Source organism: Nyctereutes procyonoides, unplaced genomic scaffold (assembly GCF_905146905.1).
Source record: "Nyctereutes procyonoides isolate TBG_1078 unplaced genomic scaffold, NYPRO_anot_genome, whole genome shotgun sequence".
Taxonomy (NCBI): domain Eukaryota; kingdom Metazoa; phylum Chordata; class Mammalia; order Carnivora; family Canidae; genus Nyctereutes; species Nyctereutes procyonoides.
In genome coordinates, this window is record NW_026575144.1 from 7,613,890 (window position 1) to 7,630,938 (window position 17,049).

Consider the following 17,049-nt stretch of genomic DNA (forward strand, 5'->3'; position numbering starts at 1 on the left):
ACATACACATATAATATACATACATATACATATACATACATATATATATATATAATCATAAGATTCAGGATTATTGATCTACTTCTGGAAGAGACAAATCATTTAGCTATCCTGAGTCTGTTTCCATGGTTACAAGAAGAAATGGTTGGACTTCCTGGAATACTTTGGGAAGCTATAGTTGTCATGTGGGATGTCAATATTAAAAATAATAAAGTGTTTCCCAAAGCACAAAGATATTAAGGTGGCAGAGGCAGGAGTCGGTGATACAACTGGCCCCTCGGTATTCTTCTCCATCTACATTATCTGTCCTTCCTGAGTTGGCTTTGATTATAGCAGACTGAGGGTCGACCTGATGGACTGGGACTATTTTCTATAGCATCCTGAAAGATTAGTCTACTCACCTCTTAGCAGCTTTTCCATTTCAGTCCTCCAGAGCTGTACACTAGGACTGGACCTATTAAATCAGAAACTTTTTGTCTTCAGCAAATACAAATGTAACCCACTTTGTTTTCTACCTGGAATCTTCCATTTCCAGTTGATTGTTACAAGTCCAAGTTATTTACCCTTCTGCTGATATTAACTATCTAGTGAAAAATGTTATGTGGCTGTTAAATTTGAAATATAGGGATGTCTGGGTGGCTCAGTGGTTGAGCACCTGCCTTTGGCCCAGGGCATGATCCTGGAGTCCTGAGATCAAGTCCCATGTTGGGCTCCCTGCATGGAGCCCACTTTTCTCTCTGCCTATGTCTCTGCCTCTCTCTTGCTGTGTCTTTCATGAATGAATGAATGAATGAATGAGTGAGTGAATGAATGAATGAATAAATAAATAAAATCTTTAAAAAAGATTTAGAATATAAAACATAGTTTTCTTTTTCCATTTCCATTTTTTCCCTTTACAGAATTTCCATACAGATGTAAATTTACATTAACATTTTTTTAACCTATATGTACCCAGGAGTCTAAAGAGCTTGAGAGGACTCTAGTGTGCTAGTAGTCTTGCCTAAGGGAGATCCAGTGGTATTTAGCATACCTTTTGATGTACAGGGAAGTTAGTGATGTTCCATGTATAGTATTCTGCACCTTTGAGTCTTAATCCCACTTCAGCTATGCCTATATTTGACTAAGGTTGTATGCCCTCTTGTGGTAATATACTTACTAAATGCCAAAGCGGTGGTATATCACAACTAAAATCAAAGGGTTGAATGGCTAGGAAATATGGATCTTAATCTCATTTTCCTAAGGCATTTTATTAGGAAGGTCTAATCCCGTCCATAAGGTAAAATAACCATGTAAATGGATGACTAAAAATTTAAGTTACTATAAATGTTCTTGGTAATATTTGCCAAGCAAGAGGAATAATCATGTAGATATGACATTAACAGTTATGAGCCAAGAACTGCATTAAGCACGTTAGCATGTTTTACATAATGGGAAAACTGCTTTAGGAAATACTTTTCATTCTGGTCAATACACTCTTGTTTATTAGCCAAAATGGAGTATGCAGGACCAGGGGAAATTCGCATGATGGGTTACTAGTGTTTCCCAATAAATTAGACTATTTCTTCACTTAGATATGTTCACATAAATGAAGGTGATATTTAGATGCCCAGTTAAAATTGTTCCATAATACAGAATGGAGGCAAAGGAGTTCTGTTAAATAACTTATATTTAAGAAAAACCCTGTCTACAGATCTGTGTACTGCTCTGAGCTCTGTACTAGAAATTCCAGGTCAATATATAGTGGTGTATCACAAGCAGATAATTACATTCTTAGGAAATTTTTATAGATTCATGCTTTTAATTTGTGATACTTTTTATCAGTAGTGGGAAAATAGAAGGGAGTATAGGTAAAAATTTAAGTGCTTGCTATTTACCTACATTCAGCCATACTAATATTAGAGTATCTGTGTTTATATTCAGTAGCAACTGTGATATTTCATCTGTTTTCCACCTCTTGTATTTCAAAGTCATAAATGAAAGGTTCTAAAAGCAACTGGTAATTTTAGCAAGCAAGGAGACAAGAGTCTTCTAAGATCCTAAAGCAATTACTGCCCTTTAGAAAATGTATCCTGGCAAATATTTTTGTGGGAAGGAAATGGTTTTAATTCCAGATGTTACCCAAACATTCTTCAAAGTAAATGGCAAGAACATATAGTAGTTAGAATTCATATGTATAAAATATGCATTGTCAGATGTCTAGCCTTAGAATTAGTGTGCAAAGAGAACCACTGCAATTCAGATTTATATAAATTCAATCCATGAACATTTCACTGATTCTACTAAACATTATAAGAGACAGGTATTATAATTAAAGCTTGGAAGTATTTCATGTTTATAAGATAGCCATTGAGCTTTTTTCTCCCATTACCATAAATTTATAAATTGTTAATTTAAGTAGTTTTTAGGTTGAATTTTTAACAACTCTCATTGTAAGGACTGAACATTCTGCATAGGTGTGAACTGTTGCATGAGTAATGGGAGAATGGCTAGCCTCAGAATGCCTTGAGAGTTCTGTGTTTGTTTTTTTCCTTTTTACTTGCTCCATTGTTGTATGTCTATGCAGTAGACCATATACTTGGAAAACATCTATGACATTCAAGTTCTCAAAGGGTACTGTTATACAAAAACCTAAGAACACATGGAGGAGGGAGTGAGTGAAGGTGGAAGGGAAGGTAAAAAAGACATGATGCACAAACCAAGTGGAAACTTCTACTTTGTACTTTCTCATGTAAAAAATATAAGGATTGTTAATGACTTGATTTATTATGAGCCAACAGACAGTATTTTTTTGTTTTGCAGAAGTCCACAAAAGGAAGATAGGATACCAATGGCAGATGAGTACTATGAATACAAGCACATAAAAGCCAAACTGAGATTATTAGAGGTCCTCATCAGCAAGCAAGACGTGGCCAAAACAATCTGAGGTTCAGGAAATGTTTGTGCTCACTTTCAACCAAGATAAGGTCAAGTTTATTTTCCTCTGCCATTCTTGCTAAGTAGTTTTGACATACTGAAAATTGAAGCACTTTAGTGGTAATATTAGCTGTTTTTACGAAGGGATAGCAAATGTAATTATAAATGAGAAGAGAAAATTTAAATGGGGGGAAATATAACAACTAACAGTATAATTGGAAACAAATTCAGTCTCCTCCATGCCAGGGAGAAAATGCACAGTCAGTATAATTATTTCAAAAAACATTTAAATATTTTATAAAATCTAAATAATACTATTCAATGGGCTACTTGATAGGGAAAGTCTATTTAGTGTCCAAAAATTGCTTCTGTTAGTATATGGAAAAGAGCATGATTTTTTAAAAAATCAATAAAAGGAGGGAAAGAAAATCTTTTTACGTTGGAAGGAATACAGCTAGTAAGAATGTAATTTATTTGAATCTTCTAGTAGATTTTTAATGATAAAAAAAAATCTATCTGTCCTTTAAGTCTGCTAGGCTAAAGTATACTAGAATGTGTCACTGCTAATTTTTTATTTCTATATAAAAATAGCACATTATTTTATCTGTTCTTTGAAATTTTACATTTCTGGTTACCAAAGTTCATTCTGATAGCATGTACTTTGTGAATTACCTTTGTCTATAATTAACAGATGTTTATATTAAAATAAAATATTGTATTAAAATTTGAAAATAGGTATTTTGGATAGATCTGTGGTCTCAGTATATAATCTAATGTGATCATAGTTACGATTGCTAATCTTTTTGTTTACTATAAGAGTATATAACTATTTTTCCATTGTTGGGAATATGCATTTTTCTTAATGTTCCAAGGTCTAAACTTTGTAGAGTCACAAAGATTTCTCATGAGTTGTAGGTATTCTTCATTCTGTACAAAATGAAAAGTTTGGAAATTGTTAAGATACCTTGGAAAAGAAGATAGAATATTTTATTTGCTTCATCATTTTTAATGCATATAGTTTTGTGTTATTTTGTACTAAAACACACATTTATTATTTTTGCCTTTGTAAAAATAAGTAAAAGGTCAACATTTTCTCTCTTGTACCAACCACGTTTGTATTTCTGTTTTCTGTAATGTTTAAGCATGATGTTGAACAAATTCACACTTTCATATAGTTTGGATGGGAAGAATATTGACTCTCAGAAGCAGGCTCATTGTTTTCTCTGTATTTACCTGATATTTTATAACTTCTATGAATCAGATTGATGTCCTTCATAAATTTGTTTAATTGAAATCATCTACTTGTAACAGGACAGATACACAACTATTTGAAGTTTACAAACCACATCTTTGATAAGGGAAATGGTTTCATGACATGTATACAATTGCTATTAAAATGTAACTCTATATATTCTATATGATTGTAAATATTTTATACAACAATACAAATAAAATATTTTTCTATTATATTTATTATGTTGAACACAATAGTTGTTTCCTGTTAGCTAATATAAATAACATAAATAACACTGTCAAACAACAAGTTGGAAGTGCTGACAATTCTAGGCTTCAAGATTTAACTCATGCTGCAATTACACCCTTTCATGCGGTTTGGAGTTATCCCAATATTTGTTCAGTAGATTAAAATGAATGCATATTTAAACACCATTTATAAGCCGTTATTTTGTATTTTGCTAAAGCAGTTTATATAATTGTTTTGTTATGTTTGGCATAAAGGAAAAATAAAAACATTGCAGCATCTAGGCAATAAAGTGTCAGAGGAGAACTTTCATCATTGAAAGTAATGGGAAGGGCAGGGAGTAGGAAACACTAAAACGGCTCTGAATGATATCTGAAAAATGACAATTTGCTTTTGGTGATAGCGGCATGTGCATGCTTCAGTGGAAAACATCTGGTGATGAAAATGGACAACAGAGGATCAATGCTCCTACAGGAAGAAAAGGGACTGAGTAAGAATAAGAAAAGTGGGCATTAACGTCCAACACTGATATTACAGGTTTTGCAGCTGGGATCTTTCTTTGCATTTGCAGTAGACAAACTCATGAGCTGATGACCAGTGATTTCTGCTACAGTGCCCAGAGAAAGATCCACAGGGTCAGTGTAAATGACTTCTAAAATGACATCCTGGGCATGGTGGTAAACCAGCACCCCATCTTCTTCTGCGCAGGTCAAAAATTTATTATCCTTGGAATTTAGCTGAGGAAGGCGCAGCTTACAAAATTCATCTCCTGGTGATCCCACAGGGGCAATAACAAGAATCACATAATGATAAGCAGTGTACATACAGTAGAAGTCCCCAAAGTATAAGTTAGTATTGGGGTTAAAAAGTTTTTCTGCTGCAATCTCAAACCTGTATCTTCCATAAGGTGAATCCTGGGGTGGCTTCCCAGTATTGAATTCAGTGCTGCAGCTGAAGAAGATGCCTTCTAATTTTCCACTGATAGGAGAGCCATGGCTACCACTGTTATCCTTGACAGATGGTTGCATTGCATTCCCATGATGTTCTCTGCAAGAGAAAAGAAATGGTTACCTCTTGGTATAATAGTTGTAAAGCTACTAATTTACATATAGATCTGATTGGTGGTAGGCCCAAAAGTCTGAATCAGATCAAGGGGAATCTATCTTTTGACCTACTTTACTTTTTTTTTGTATTTTAATGCAAGAATGTTCTGCTACAAACCTTGGAGGTCTTTACATAATAAATATACTGGGGGCAGCCCGGGTGGCTCAGGGGTTTAGCGCCACCTTCAGCCCAGGGCCTGATCCTAGAGACCCGGGATGGAGTCCCACGTTAGGCTCCCTGCATGGAGCCTGCTTCTCCCTCTGCCTGTTTCTCTGCCTCTCTTTCTCTCTGTGTCTCATTAATAAATGGATAAAATCTTTAAAACAAACAAACTAACTAACTAACCTGGCCAGAAAACTAAACTGGAATTAGAAATCTTACAACTGAAATCACAACCATTATACGCCTACTGGGTTTCAGAAGTAGCTCTTTGAAAAGAAAACTGGACTAACAGTATTGGTTAAATATACTGGATGTTTCTTTAAAGTATGCCAGAATTCAGTCCTAATATAAGTGCTGTCCATGTACATATATTGGCACAAAAGAATCTTGTTTTACTTTGTGTCTTAATTTTTTCCTAGATACAGTTTTCTAATCAGGTCCTCTCTCCTGCATTTTTCTTACATCAGAGCTGGTTATTCTCCCTTTACCATCTCCCCTCAGATCTATTCTCCATCCTTCTTGTCTTTCACTGTAGGTTGGGACTTTATCATTTGGTTCATCTTTGTCCCTTCCATTTCAGTTCTGCTTATGGGAGGCACCAGCAGATCTGGAGGAGAAGGAAGTAAAGCCTTGGAGTGTGCTTTCTCTTCTTCCATGCTTCAGAGAACCTTGTGGTTCTGGTGTGGTTGGATTCATATGTACTATATGTTTCTGACTACTTCTCTACTGGGTGTCCTCTATTCCTCTACCCAAGAGTAGTAAAACCTTTCAACTCCTGATAGTTCCTGTTTGCTTTAGCATCCCTTATTAGTTGCCTTAACCCTACCTATACCTTTGTGAATGGTGCTTTTGTCATATTTTCTCCGGAATTCCCACTAAGTGTGCCATCTCTTTCTTGCTGGGTCCTTAACCAGTATGACTTGGGATGAAAATTACAATCTACCACACAGGTATGAGAAACTTCTCCCAGTCAGCATGCTCCTAAAAAAGCTTCACTGTGGGTCAGTGAGGTATGCCTAGGATCTCCTCTAACTTTAGAGCAGCAATGAGCCTCAAATTCTAGTGCCTAAGAACTACCAAGGAAGCTTATTAAAAATGCAGATTCAAGAGAAGACCAAGAAACTCACATATAGAGGACATAAGAGATGTATGAATATTCTGGATTGGACCCCATATTTTTATTCCTATTTTTCTTCCTTTCTTCCTGATGTTCCAAAATTCCTTCTATTATCATTCTCTTCCTTTTTCAAAAACTTCTTTTTAGAAAACACAATGGTTCAAAATTTTGGGGATGCAACAAAAGAAGTTCTAAGATGGAAGTTTATACCGGCCTACCTCAAGAAGCAAGAAAAAAAATCTCAAGCAATCTTACTTTATACCTACAGTAGCTACAAAAAGAACAAATAAAAACCAAACCCAGAAAAGGAAGGAAATAATAAAGATCAGAGTAGAAATAAATGATACAGAAAACAAAAAATAGAACGGTTCAATGAAACCAGGAGCTGGTTCTTTGAATCAATCAAAAGAATTGATAAACTTCTAGCCAGACTCATCAAAAAAAAAAAAAAAAAGCACCCAAATACACAAAATTACTAATGAAAGAGGGGAAATAGTAACCAACACTACAGAAATACAAACAATTCTAACAGATCCTATATGCCAACAAAGTGGACAACTTGGAAGAAATGGATAAATTCCTGGAAACCTACAACCTACCAAAACTAAAGCAGGAAGAAATAGAAAGTTTGAACAGATAAATTACCAGCAATGAAGTTGAATTGGTAATTCAAAAAACTTTCAAAAAACAAAAGTCCAGAACCAGACAACCTCACAGGCAAATTCTACTAAACATTTACAAAAGAGTTAATATCCATTCTTCTCAAACTCTCCCAAAAATTACAAGAGGAAGGAAAACTTACAAATTCACTCTATGAAGCTTAGTATCACCCTGATACCAAAACCAGTTAAAGACACCACAAAAAAAGAGAACTATAGGCCAACATCACTCATTAATATTAGCAAACTAATAATACATTTAAAAAGTCATACACCACAATCGAATGGAATTTATTCCCAGGATGCAAAGGTGGTTCAATATCCACAAAACAATCAATATGATACATTACATCAATAAGAGAAAGGGCAAGAACCATATGATCATTTCAATAGATGCAGAAAAAACATTTGACAAACTATAGCATCCATTCAAGATAAAACCATCAACAAAGTACATTGAGATGATACATATACCTCAACATAATAAAGACCTTATGTGAAAAACCCACAGAGGGAACACACCTGGGTGGCTCAGTTGTTGGGCATCTGCCTTTGCTCAGGTCATGATCCCAGGATCCGGGATAGAGTCCCGCATCAGGCTCCTTGTAAGGAGCCTGCTTCTCCCTCCATTCGATTGTGGTGTATGACTTTTTAAATGTATTATTAGTTTGCTAATATTAATGAGTGATGTTGGCCTATAGTTCTCTTTTTTTGTGGTGTCTTTAACTGGTTTTGGTATCAGGGTGATACTAAGCTTCATAGAGTGAATTTGTAAGTTTTCCTTCCTCTTGTAATTTTTGGGAGAGTTTGAGAAGAATGGATATTAACTCTTTTGTAAATGTTTAGTAGAATTTGCCTGTGAGGTTGTCTGGTTCTGGACTTTTGTTTTTTGAAAGTTTTTTGAATTACCAATTCAACTTCATTGCTGGTAATTTATCTGTTCAAACTTTCTATTTCTTCCTGCTTTAGTTTTGGTAGGTTGTAGGTTTCCAGGAATTTATCCATTTCTTCCAAGTTGTCCACTTTGTTGGCATATAGGATCTGTTAGAATTGTTTGTATTTGATAGGCCAGAGGGAGCGGCTCCAGGGAGGGAGAGCTGCGGGGCGGGAGCGCGAATCCAACAGCGCAGGCCCCGGAGCACAGGCCCCGGGACACAGCCCAGGATCCCGCCTCCCCCGGGACAGGCAGAGGCAGGAGGGCCCAGGACAGCAAGGACACTCCTGCCCCGAGCTGAGCAGATCAGCGGCCCCGCCCGGGAGCCTCCAGGCCCTGCAGACGGAGAGCCCCATAGTTCCTGCGGAGGCTGAATCCAGGCTTCCAGAGTTGCCATAGCAACTGTGGCTGTTCCTCCTGGGGCCTCACGGGGCTAAACAACCCCTGCTGAGCCCTGCAGCAGGCAGGAGCAGAACAGCTCCCCCAAGTGCTAACACCTGAAAATCAGCACAGCAGGCCCCTCCCCAGAAGACCAGCTAGACGGACCAGTTCCAGGGGAAGTAAAGGGACTTAAAGTCTACAGATTCAGAAGACACTCGCCCGTGTTTTTTTTTTTTTGTTTTGTTTTGTTTCTTTTTTCTTTTCTTTTTGATTTCTGATTGCTTCCCCCACCCCCCTTTTTTTCACCTTTCTTTCTTTTTCTTTTTCTTCTCTTTTTTTCCTTTTTTTTCTTCTTTTTCTTTTTTATTTTTCTCTTTTCTTTCCTTCTCTCTCTTTCTCTCCTTTTCCCAATACAACTTGTTTTTGGCCACTCTGCACTGAGCAAAATGACTAGAAGGAAAACCTCACCTCAAAAGAAAGAATCAGAAACAGCCCTCTCTCCCACAGAGTTACAAAATCTGGATTACAATTCAGTGTCAGAAAGCCAATTCAGAAACACTATTATACAGCTACTGGTGGCTCTAGAAAAAAGCATTAAGGACTCACGAGGCTTCATGACTACAGAATTTAGATCCAATCAGGCAGAAATTAAAAATCAATTGAATGAGATGCAATCCAAACTAGAAGTCCTAACGATGAGGCTTAACAAGGTGGAAGAATGAGTGAGTGACATAGAAGACAAGTTAATGGCAAAGAGGGAAACTGAGGAAAAAAGAGACAGACAATTAAAAGACCATGAAGACAGATTAAGGGAAATAAATGACAGCCTAAGGAAGAAAAACCTACGTTTAATTGGGATTCCCGAGGGCGCCGAAAGGGCCAGAGGGCCAGAATATGTATTTGAACAAATCCTAGCTGAAAACTTTCCCAATCTGGGAAGGGAAACAGGCATTCAGATCCAGGAAATAGAGAGATCCCCCCTAAAATCAGTAAAAACCGTTCAACACCTCGACATTTAATAGTGAAGCTTGAAAATTCCAAAGATAAAGAGAAGATCCTTAAAGCAGCAAGAGACAAGAAGTCCCTGACTTTCATGGGGAGGAATATTAGGGTAACAGCAGACCTCTCCACAGAGATGTGGCAGGCCAGAAAGGGCTGGCAGGATATATTCAGGGTCCTAAATGAGAAGAACATGCAACCAAGAATACTTTATCCAGCAAGGCTCTCATTCAAAATGGAAGGAGAGATAAAGAGCTTCCAAGACAGGCAGGAACTGAAAGAATATGTGACCTCCAAACCAGCTCTGCAAGAAATTTTAAGGGGGACCCTTAAAATTCCCCTTTAAGAAGAAGTTCAGTGGAACAATCCACAAAAACAAGGACTAAATAGATATCACGACGACACTAAACTCATAACTGTCAATAGTAACTCTGAACCTGAATGGGCTTAATGACCCCATCAAAAGGCGCAGGGTTTCAGACTGGATAAAAAAGCAGGACCCATCTATTTGCTTTTAGACTCATTTTAGACAGAAGGACACCTACAACCTGAAAATAAAAGGTTGGAGAACCATTTACCATTCAAATGGTTCTCAAAAGAAAGCAGGGGTAGCCATCCTTATATCAGATAAACTGAAATTTACCCCGAAGACTGTAGTGAGAGACGAAGAGGGACACTATATCATACTTAAAGGATCTATCCAGCAAAAGGACTTAACAATCCTCAATATATATGCCCCGAATGTGGGAGCTGCCAAATACTTAAACGAATTATTAACCAAAGTGAAGAAATACTTAGATAATAATACATTTATACTTGGTGACTTCAATCTAGCTCTTTCTACCCTCGATAGGTTTTCTAAGCACAACATCTCCAAAGAAACAAGAGCTTTAAATGATACACTGGACCAGATAGATTTCACAGATATCTACAGAACTTTACATCCAAACTCAACTGAATACACATTCTTCTCAAGTGCACATGGAACTTTCTCCAGAATAGACCACATACTGGGTCACAAATCGGGTCTGAACCGATACCAAAAGATTGGGATCGTCCCCTGCATATTCTCAGACCATAACGCCTTGAAATTAGAACTCAATCACAAGAAGAAGTTTTGAAGGACATCAAACACGTGGAGTTTAAGGACCATCCTGCTAAAAGATAAAAGGGTCAACCAGGAAATTAAGGAAGAATTAAAAAGATTCATGGAAACTAATGAGAATGAAGATACAACCGTTCAAAATCTTTGGGATGCAGCAAAAGCAGTCCTGAGGGGGAAATACATCGCAATACAAGCATCCATTCAAAAACTGGAAAGAACTCAAATACAAAAGCTAACCTTACACATAAAGGAGCTAGAGAAGAAGCAGCAAATCGACCCGACGCCCAGCAGAAGAAGAGAGTTAATTAAAATTTGAGCAGAACTCAACAAAATTGAGACCAGAAGAACTGTGGAACAGATCAATAGAACCAGGAGTTGGTTCTTTGAAAGAATTAATAAGATAGATAAACCATTAGCCAACCTTATTAAAAAGAGAGAGAAGACTCAAATTAATAAAATCATGAATGAGAAAGGAGAGATCACTACCAACACCAAGGAAATACAAACGATTTTAAAAACATATTATGAACAGCTCTACGCCAATAAATTAGGCAATCTAGAAGAAATGGACGCATTCCTGGAAAGCCACAAACTACCAAAACTGGAACAGGAAGAAATAGAAAACCTGAACAGGCCAATAACCAGGGAGGAAATTGAAGAAGTCATCAAAAACCTCCCAAGACACAAGAGTCCAGGGCCAGATGGCTTCCCAGGGGAATTCTATCAAACGTTTAAAGAAGAAATCATACCTATTCTACTAAAGCTGTTTGGAAAGATAGAAAGAGATGGAGTACTTCCAAATTCATTCTATGAGGCCAGCATCACCTTAATTCAAAAACCAGACAAAGACCCCACCAAAAAGAATTACAGACCAATATCCCTGATGAACATGGATGCAAAAATTCTCAACAAGATACTAGCCAATAGGATCCAACAACACATTAAGAAAATTATTCACCATGACCAAGTAGGATTTATCCCCGGGACACAAGGCTGGTTCAACACTCGTAAAACAATCAATGTGATTCATCATCAAGAGATGATGAAAAACCAAGAGAAAAACCAAGAACCATATGATCCTCTCATTAGATGCAGAGAAAGCATTTGACAAAATACAGCATCCATTCCTGATCAAAACTCTTCAGAGTGTAGGGATAGAGGGAACTTTCCTCGACATCTTAAAAGCCATCTACGAAAAGCCCACAGCAAATATCATTCTCAATGGGGAAGCACTGGGAGCCTTTCCCCTAAGATCACGAACCAGACAGGGATGTCCACTGTCACCACTGCTATTCAACATAGTATTGGAAGTCCTAGCCTCAGCAATCAGACAACAAAAAGACATTAAAGGCATTCAAATTGGCAAAGAAGTAGTCAAACTCTCCCTCTTCACCGATGACATGATACTGTACATAGAAAACCCAAAAGCCCAAGATTGCTAGAACTCATACAGCAATTTGGTAGCGTGGCAGGATACAAAATCAATGCCCAGAAATCAATGGCATTCCTATACACTAACAATGAGACTGAAGAAAGAGAAATTAAGGAGTCAATCTCATTTACAATTGCACCCAAAAGCATAAGATACCTAGGAATAAACCTAACCAAAGAGGTAAAGGATCTATACCCTAAAAACTATAGAACACTTCTGAAAGAAATTGAGGAAGACACAAAGAGATGGAAAAATATTCCATGCTCATGGATTGGCAGAATTAATATTGTGAAAATGTCAATGTTACCCAGGGCAATCTACACGTTTAATGCAATCCCTATCAAAATACCATGGGCTTTCTTCAGAGAGTTAGAACAAATTATTTTAAGATTTGTGTGGAATCAGAAAAGACCCCAAATAGCCAGGGGAATTTTAAAAAAGAAAACCATATCTGGGGGCATCACAATGTCAGATTTCAGGTTGTACTACAAAGCTGTGGTCATCAAGACAGTGTGGTACTGGCACAAAAACAGACACATAGATCAATGGAACAGAATAGAGAACCCAGAAGTGGACCCTGAACTTTATGGTCAACTAATATTCGATAAAGGAGGAAAGACTATCCACTGGAAGAAAGACAGTCTCTTCAATAAATGGTGCTGGGAAAATTGGACATCCACATGCAGAAGAATGAAACTAGACCACTCTCTTACACCATACACAAAGATAATCTCAAAATGGATGAAAGATCTAAATGTGAGACAAGATTCCATCAAAATTCTAGAGGAGAACACAGGCAACACCCTTTTTGAACTTGGCCACAGTAACTTCTTGCAAGATACATCCACGAAAGCAAAAGAAACAAAAGCAAAAATGAACTATTGGGACTTCATCAAGATAAGAAGCTTTTGCACAGCAAAGGATACAGTCAACAGAACTAAAAGACAACCTACAGAATGGGAGAAGATATTTGCAAATAACATATCAGATAAAGGGCTAGTTTCCAAAATCTATAAAGAACTTATTAAACTCAACAGCAAAGAAACAAACAATCCAATCATGAAATGGGCAAAGGACATGAAGAGAAATCTCACAGAGGAAGACATAGACATAGCCAACATGCACATGAGAAAATGCTCTGCATCACTTGCCATCAGGGAAATACAAATCAAAACCACAATGAGATACCACCTCACACCAGTGAGAATGGGGAAAATTAACAAGGCAGGAAACAACAAATGTTGGAGAGGATGCGGAGAAAAGGGAACACTCTTACACTGTTGGTGGGAATGTGAACTGGTGCAGCCACTCTGGAAAACTGTGTGGAGGTTCCTCAAAGAATTAAAAATAGACCTGCCCTACGACCCAGCAATTGCACTGTTAGGGATTTACCCCGAAGATTCAGATGCAATGAAACGACGGGGCACCTGCACCCCGATGTTTCTAGCAGCCATGTCCACAATAGCCAAACTGTGGAAGGAGCCTCGGTGCCCATCGAAAGATGAATGGATAAAGAAGATGTGGTCTATGTATACAATGGAATATTACTCAGCCATTAGAAATGACAAATACCCACCATTTGCTCCGATGTGGATGGAACTGGAGGGTATTATGCTGAGTGAAGTAAGTCAATCGGAGAAGGACAAACAGTGTATGTTCTCACTCATTTGGGGAATATGAATAATAGTGAAGGGGAATATAAGGGAAGGGAGAAGAAATGTGTGGGAGATATCAGAAAGGGACACAGAACATAAAGACTTCTAACTCTGGGAAATGAACTAGGGGTGGTGGAAGGGGAGGAGGGCGGGGGGTGGGGGTGAATGGGTGACGGGCACGGAGGGGGACACTTGACGGGATGAGCACTGGGTGTTATTCTGTATGTTGGTAAATTGAACACCAATAAAAATTAATTTATTAAAAAAAAAGATTCAGAGGCAATGAAACGCCGGGACACCTGCACCCCGATGTTTCCAGCAGCCATGTCCACAATAGCCAAACTGTGGAAGGAGCCTCGGTGCCCATCGAAAGATGAATGGATAAAGAAGATGTGGTCTATGTATACAATGGAATATTACTCAGCCATTAGAAACGACAAATACCCACCATTTGCTTCAACGTGGATGGAACTGGAGGGTATTATGCTGAGTGAAGTAAGTCAATCGGAGAAGGACAAACAGTGTATGTTCTCATTCATTTGGGGAATATGAATAATAGTGAAAGGGAATATAAGGGAAGGGAGAAGAAATGTGTGGGAAATATCAGAAAGGGACACAGAACATAAAGACTCCTAACTCTGGGAAACGAACTAGGGGTGGTGGAGGGGGAGGGTGGCGGGGGGTGGGGGTGAATGGGTGACGGGCACTGAGGGGGACACTTGATGGGATGAGCACTGGGTGTTATTCTGTATGTTGGTAAATTGAACATCAATAAAAATTAATTTATTAAAAAAAAAGAAAACAATTCAATTTACAAATGCACCAAAAACAAAATAGGTATAAACTCAGCCAAAGAGGTGAAAGACCTAAACTTCAAAAACTATAAAACAATGATGAAAAGTATTCAAGATCACACAAAGAAATGGAAAGACATTCCATGCTTATGGGTGGGAAGAACAAATATTAAAATGTCTCTATTACCCAAAGTGTTCTACAAATTTAATATAATCCCTATCAAAATAGCAATAGCATTTGTCATAGAACTAGAACAAACAGTCCCAAAATTTGTATGGAACCACGAAAAACCTTGAATAGCCAAAGCAATCTTGGAAAAGAAAAAGCTGGGTATCACAATTTCAGATTTCAAATTATATTACAAAGTGGTAACAAAACAGTATGCTACTGGAACAAAAATAACCATGGAGAACAATGGAAAATAACAGAAAACCCAGAAATAAACCCACAATTATATGGATCAAACTTATTATTGACAAAGGAGGAAAGAATGAAATGGAGATGGAGATGGAAAGATGGAAATGGAGATGACTACTGGATGGAGTTAAAAATTTAGGCTCTCATTAGGCTTCTGCTAATACTATCTAGCTGGGAGAAGGAGATGGTGTCTCAGTACTGCTCATTGACACTGTGGCCTTCATTGACACTGCAGAGTCAAGCCTTATTCCTGGGCTGCAATGAAAAGTCCTACTTTTCATTAGGCCATCTATGACACTATCCCAGTAGGGAGGTTGACAGGTACCACACTGCCACTGGTGGCAGGGGGTTGGGGGTATAAGTCCAGTTTCCCCATTCAGCTTTTTCTGATACCACCCCAGCTGGAGATAGAGGAGGAGGAAAGGGTGCTTCCTTACAACTAGGGGAAAGTGGAAGTCTAGGTTGCCTACTTGGCTTGGCTGGTGAGGGTGGGAAAACAGGTTTTGTTTTTTTTTTTCCCCTATGGTGTTTGACTGAAGTAGGGCATTATTGTCTAAAAACTGTCTTCATGGCTATCCCTTTGCTGGTCATTTGGATAAATAAAGCAGACTTTGGTTTTTATGGTTTTTGTTTTGGTTTGATTTTTTGTTGTTGTTGTTTTGTTTTTGTTTTTGGTTTGTGCCCATCAGGATTTTCTGGCTTCTTTAGAACTCAGTTCAGAATATAAGAGCTAAAAATAAAACTCAAGGAACTCATCACTGTATTTTCCCTCAAGTCCCATGGTCCCTAACTGGCTTATCTTCTCTCCACCTTTCAGTCTTCTTCTACCTTTCAGATTCTTGTTTCTTTTATATATAAAGTCCAGAGCTTTTAGACATACTTAGTCACAAAATATGGAGAAATATTTTCACTCCATCTTGTTCTGGGTCAAAATTCTTAACCTTTATTACTGCTCCATGCTCATTAACAAAAACCAAATATTGATAGGATATGTGTCCAACATGAATCTGCAAGTTCAATTTATAAAATAATCACAGCAAAAAATATAGAGACAAAAATAAATAAATAAATAAATAAATAAATAAATAAATAAATAAAGATATAGAGATAGGAGCTGAGATTAGGAGAAATGTATTAGCATTAATAACAGACATCAACTTGAAGAATATACAATCTCACACCTAAAAGCACCAGGAATTCCTATACTTGTCTACTAATCATAGTAGATGGGTAAAGAAGAAGTTTCTCATCTAGAAAGGTGTTTTATAGTAAGACTACCTAGTGAACTTGAAGGAGTAACACAGAGAGTGGTATTTTGATCTGGGGTAAGGGTAAGCAATATTCACTTAGAAATTTATTTCCAGAGAAAAATCAAAATGAGCTCAATGCATATGACTGAGTCAGAATTTATCTAACACTTTTTCATAATTTATAACGATTTGGAAAGACTGTAAGTGAAAGAAATTAGAAATTTCTAATTTCTATTGTAGCATTTGATTAACAAGATGACATTTTAAATGGATTCTGATAAAGGAAGTGTGTCCTTAATAGAATTCAATACCTAGGGATGCCTGGGTGGCTCAGCGATTGAGCGTCTGCCTTTGGCTCAGGGTCTCATCCCAGGATCTGGGATAGAGTCCCACATTGGGCTCCTTGCAGGGAGCCTGCTTCTCCCTCTGCCTGCGTCTCTGCGTCTCTCTCTCTCTCTCTCTCTCTCTCTCTCTCTCTGTGTGTGTGTGTCTCTCATGAATAAATAAATAAAATCTTTAAAATAAAATTCACTACCTAAAAAGTATACTAAGATCCATTGAAGCTAATGTCTACTATTTTTTTTAATAAAGTGTATTAGAAAAGCAATGTTGAAGAATTGTACCCACACCCTGGGAAGTATATTTA

At 37.6% G+C, this 17,049-nt stretch overlaps 2 protein-coding genes across 7 annotated transcripts in view; one reads left to right on the top strand and one right to left on the bottom strand.

The window, feature by feature from the left end:
• The window catches only part of FAM13C (family with sequence similarity 13 member C), a 145,809-nt gene extending 141,427 nt beyond the window's left edge, over positions 1-4,382 (top strand). For all 6 annotated transcript variants that reach the window (XM_055308965.1, XM_055308958.1, XM_055308959.1 and 3 more), the window contains one exon: positions 2,800-4,382. In XM_055308965.1, the coding sequence (XP_055164940.1) occupies positions 2,800-2,923 (124 nt within the window). In that variant the 3' untranslated portion in view covers positions 2,924-4,382. The remainder of the gene's footprint in view (positions 1-2,799) is intronic.
• Positions 4,383-4,533: 151 nt separating this feature from the next.
• Positions 4,534-17,049, bottom strand: part of PHYHIPL (phytanoyl-CoA 2-hydroxylase interacting protein like) — an 85,170-nt gene continuing 72,654 nt past the window's right edge. The window contains exon 5 of the mRNA XM_055308966.1: positions 4,534-5,440. Within this exon, the coding sequence (XP_055164941.1) occupies positions 4,906-5,440 (535 nt within the window). The 3' untranslated portion in view covers positions 4,534-4,905. The remainder of the gene's footprint in view (positions 5,441-17,049) is intronic.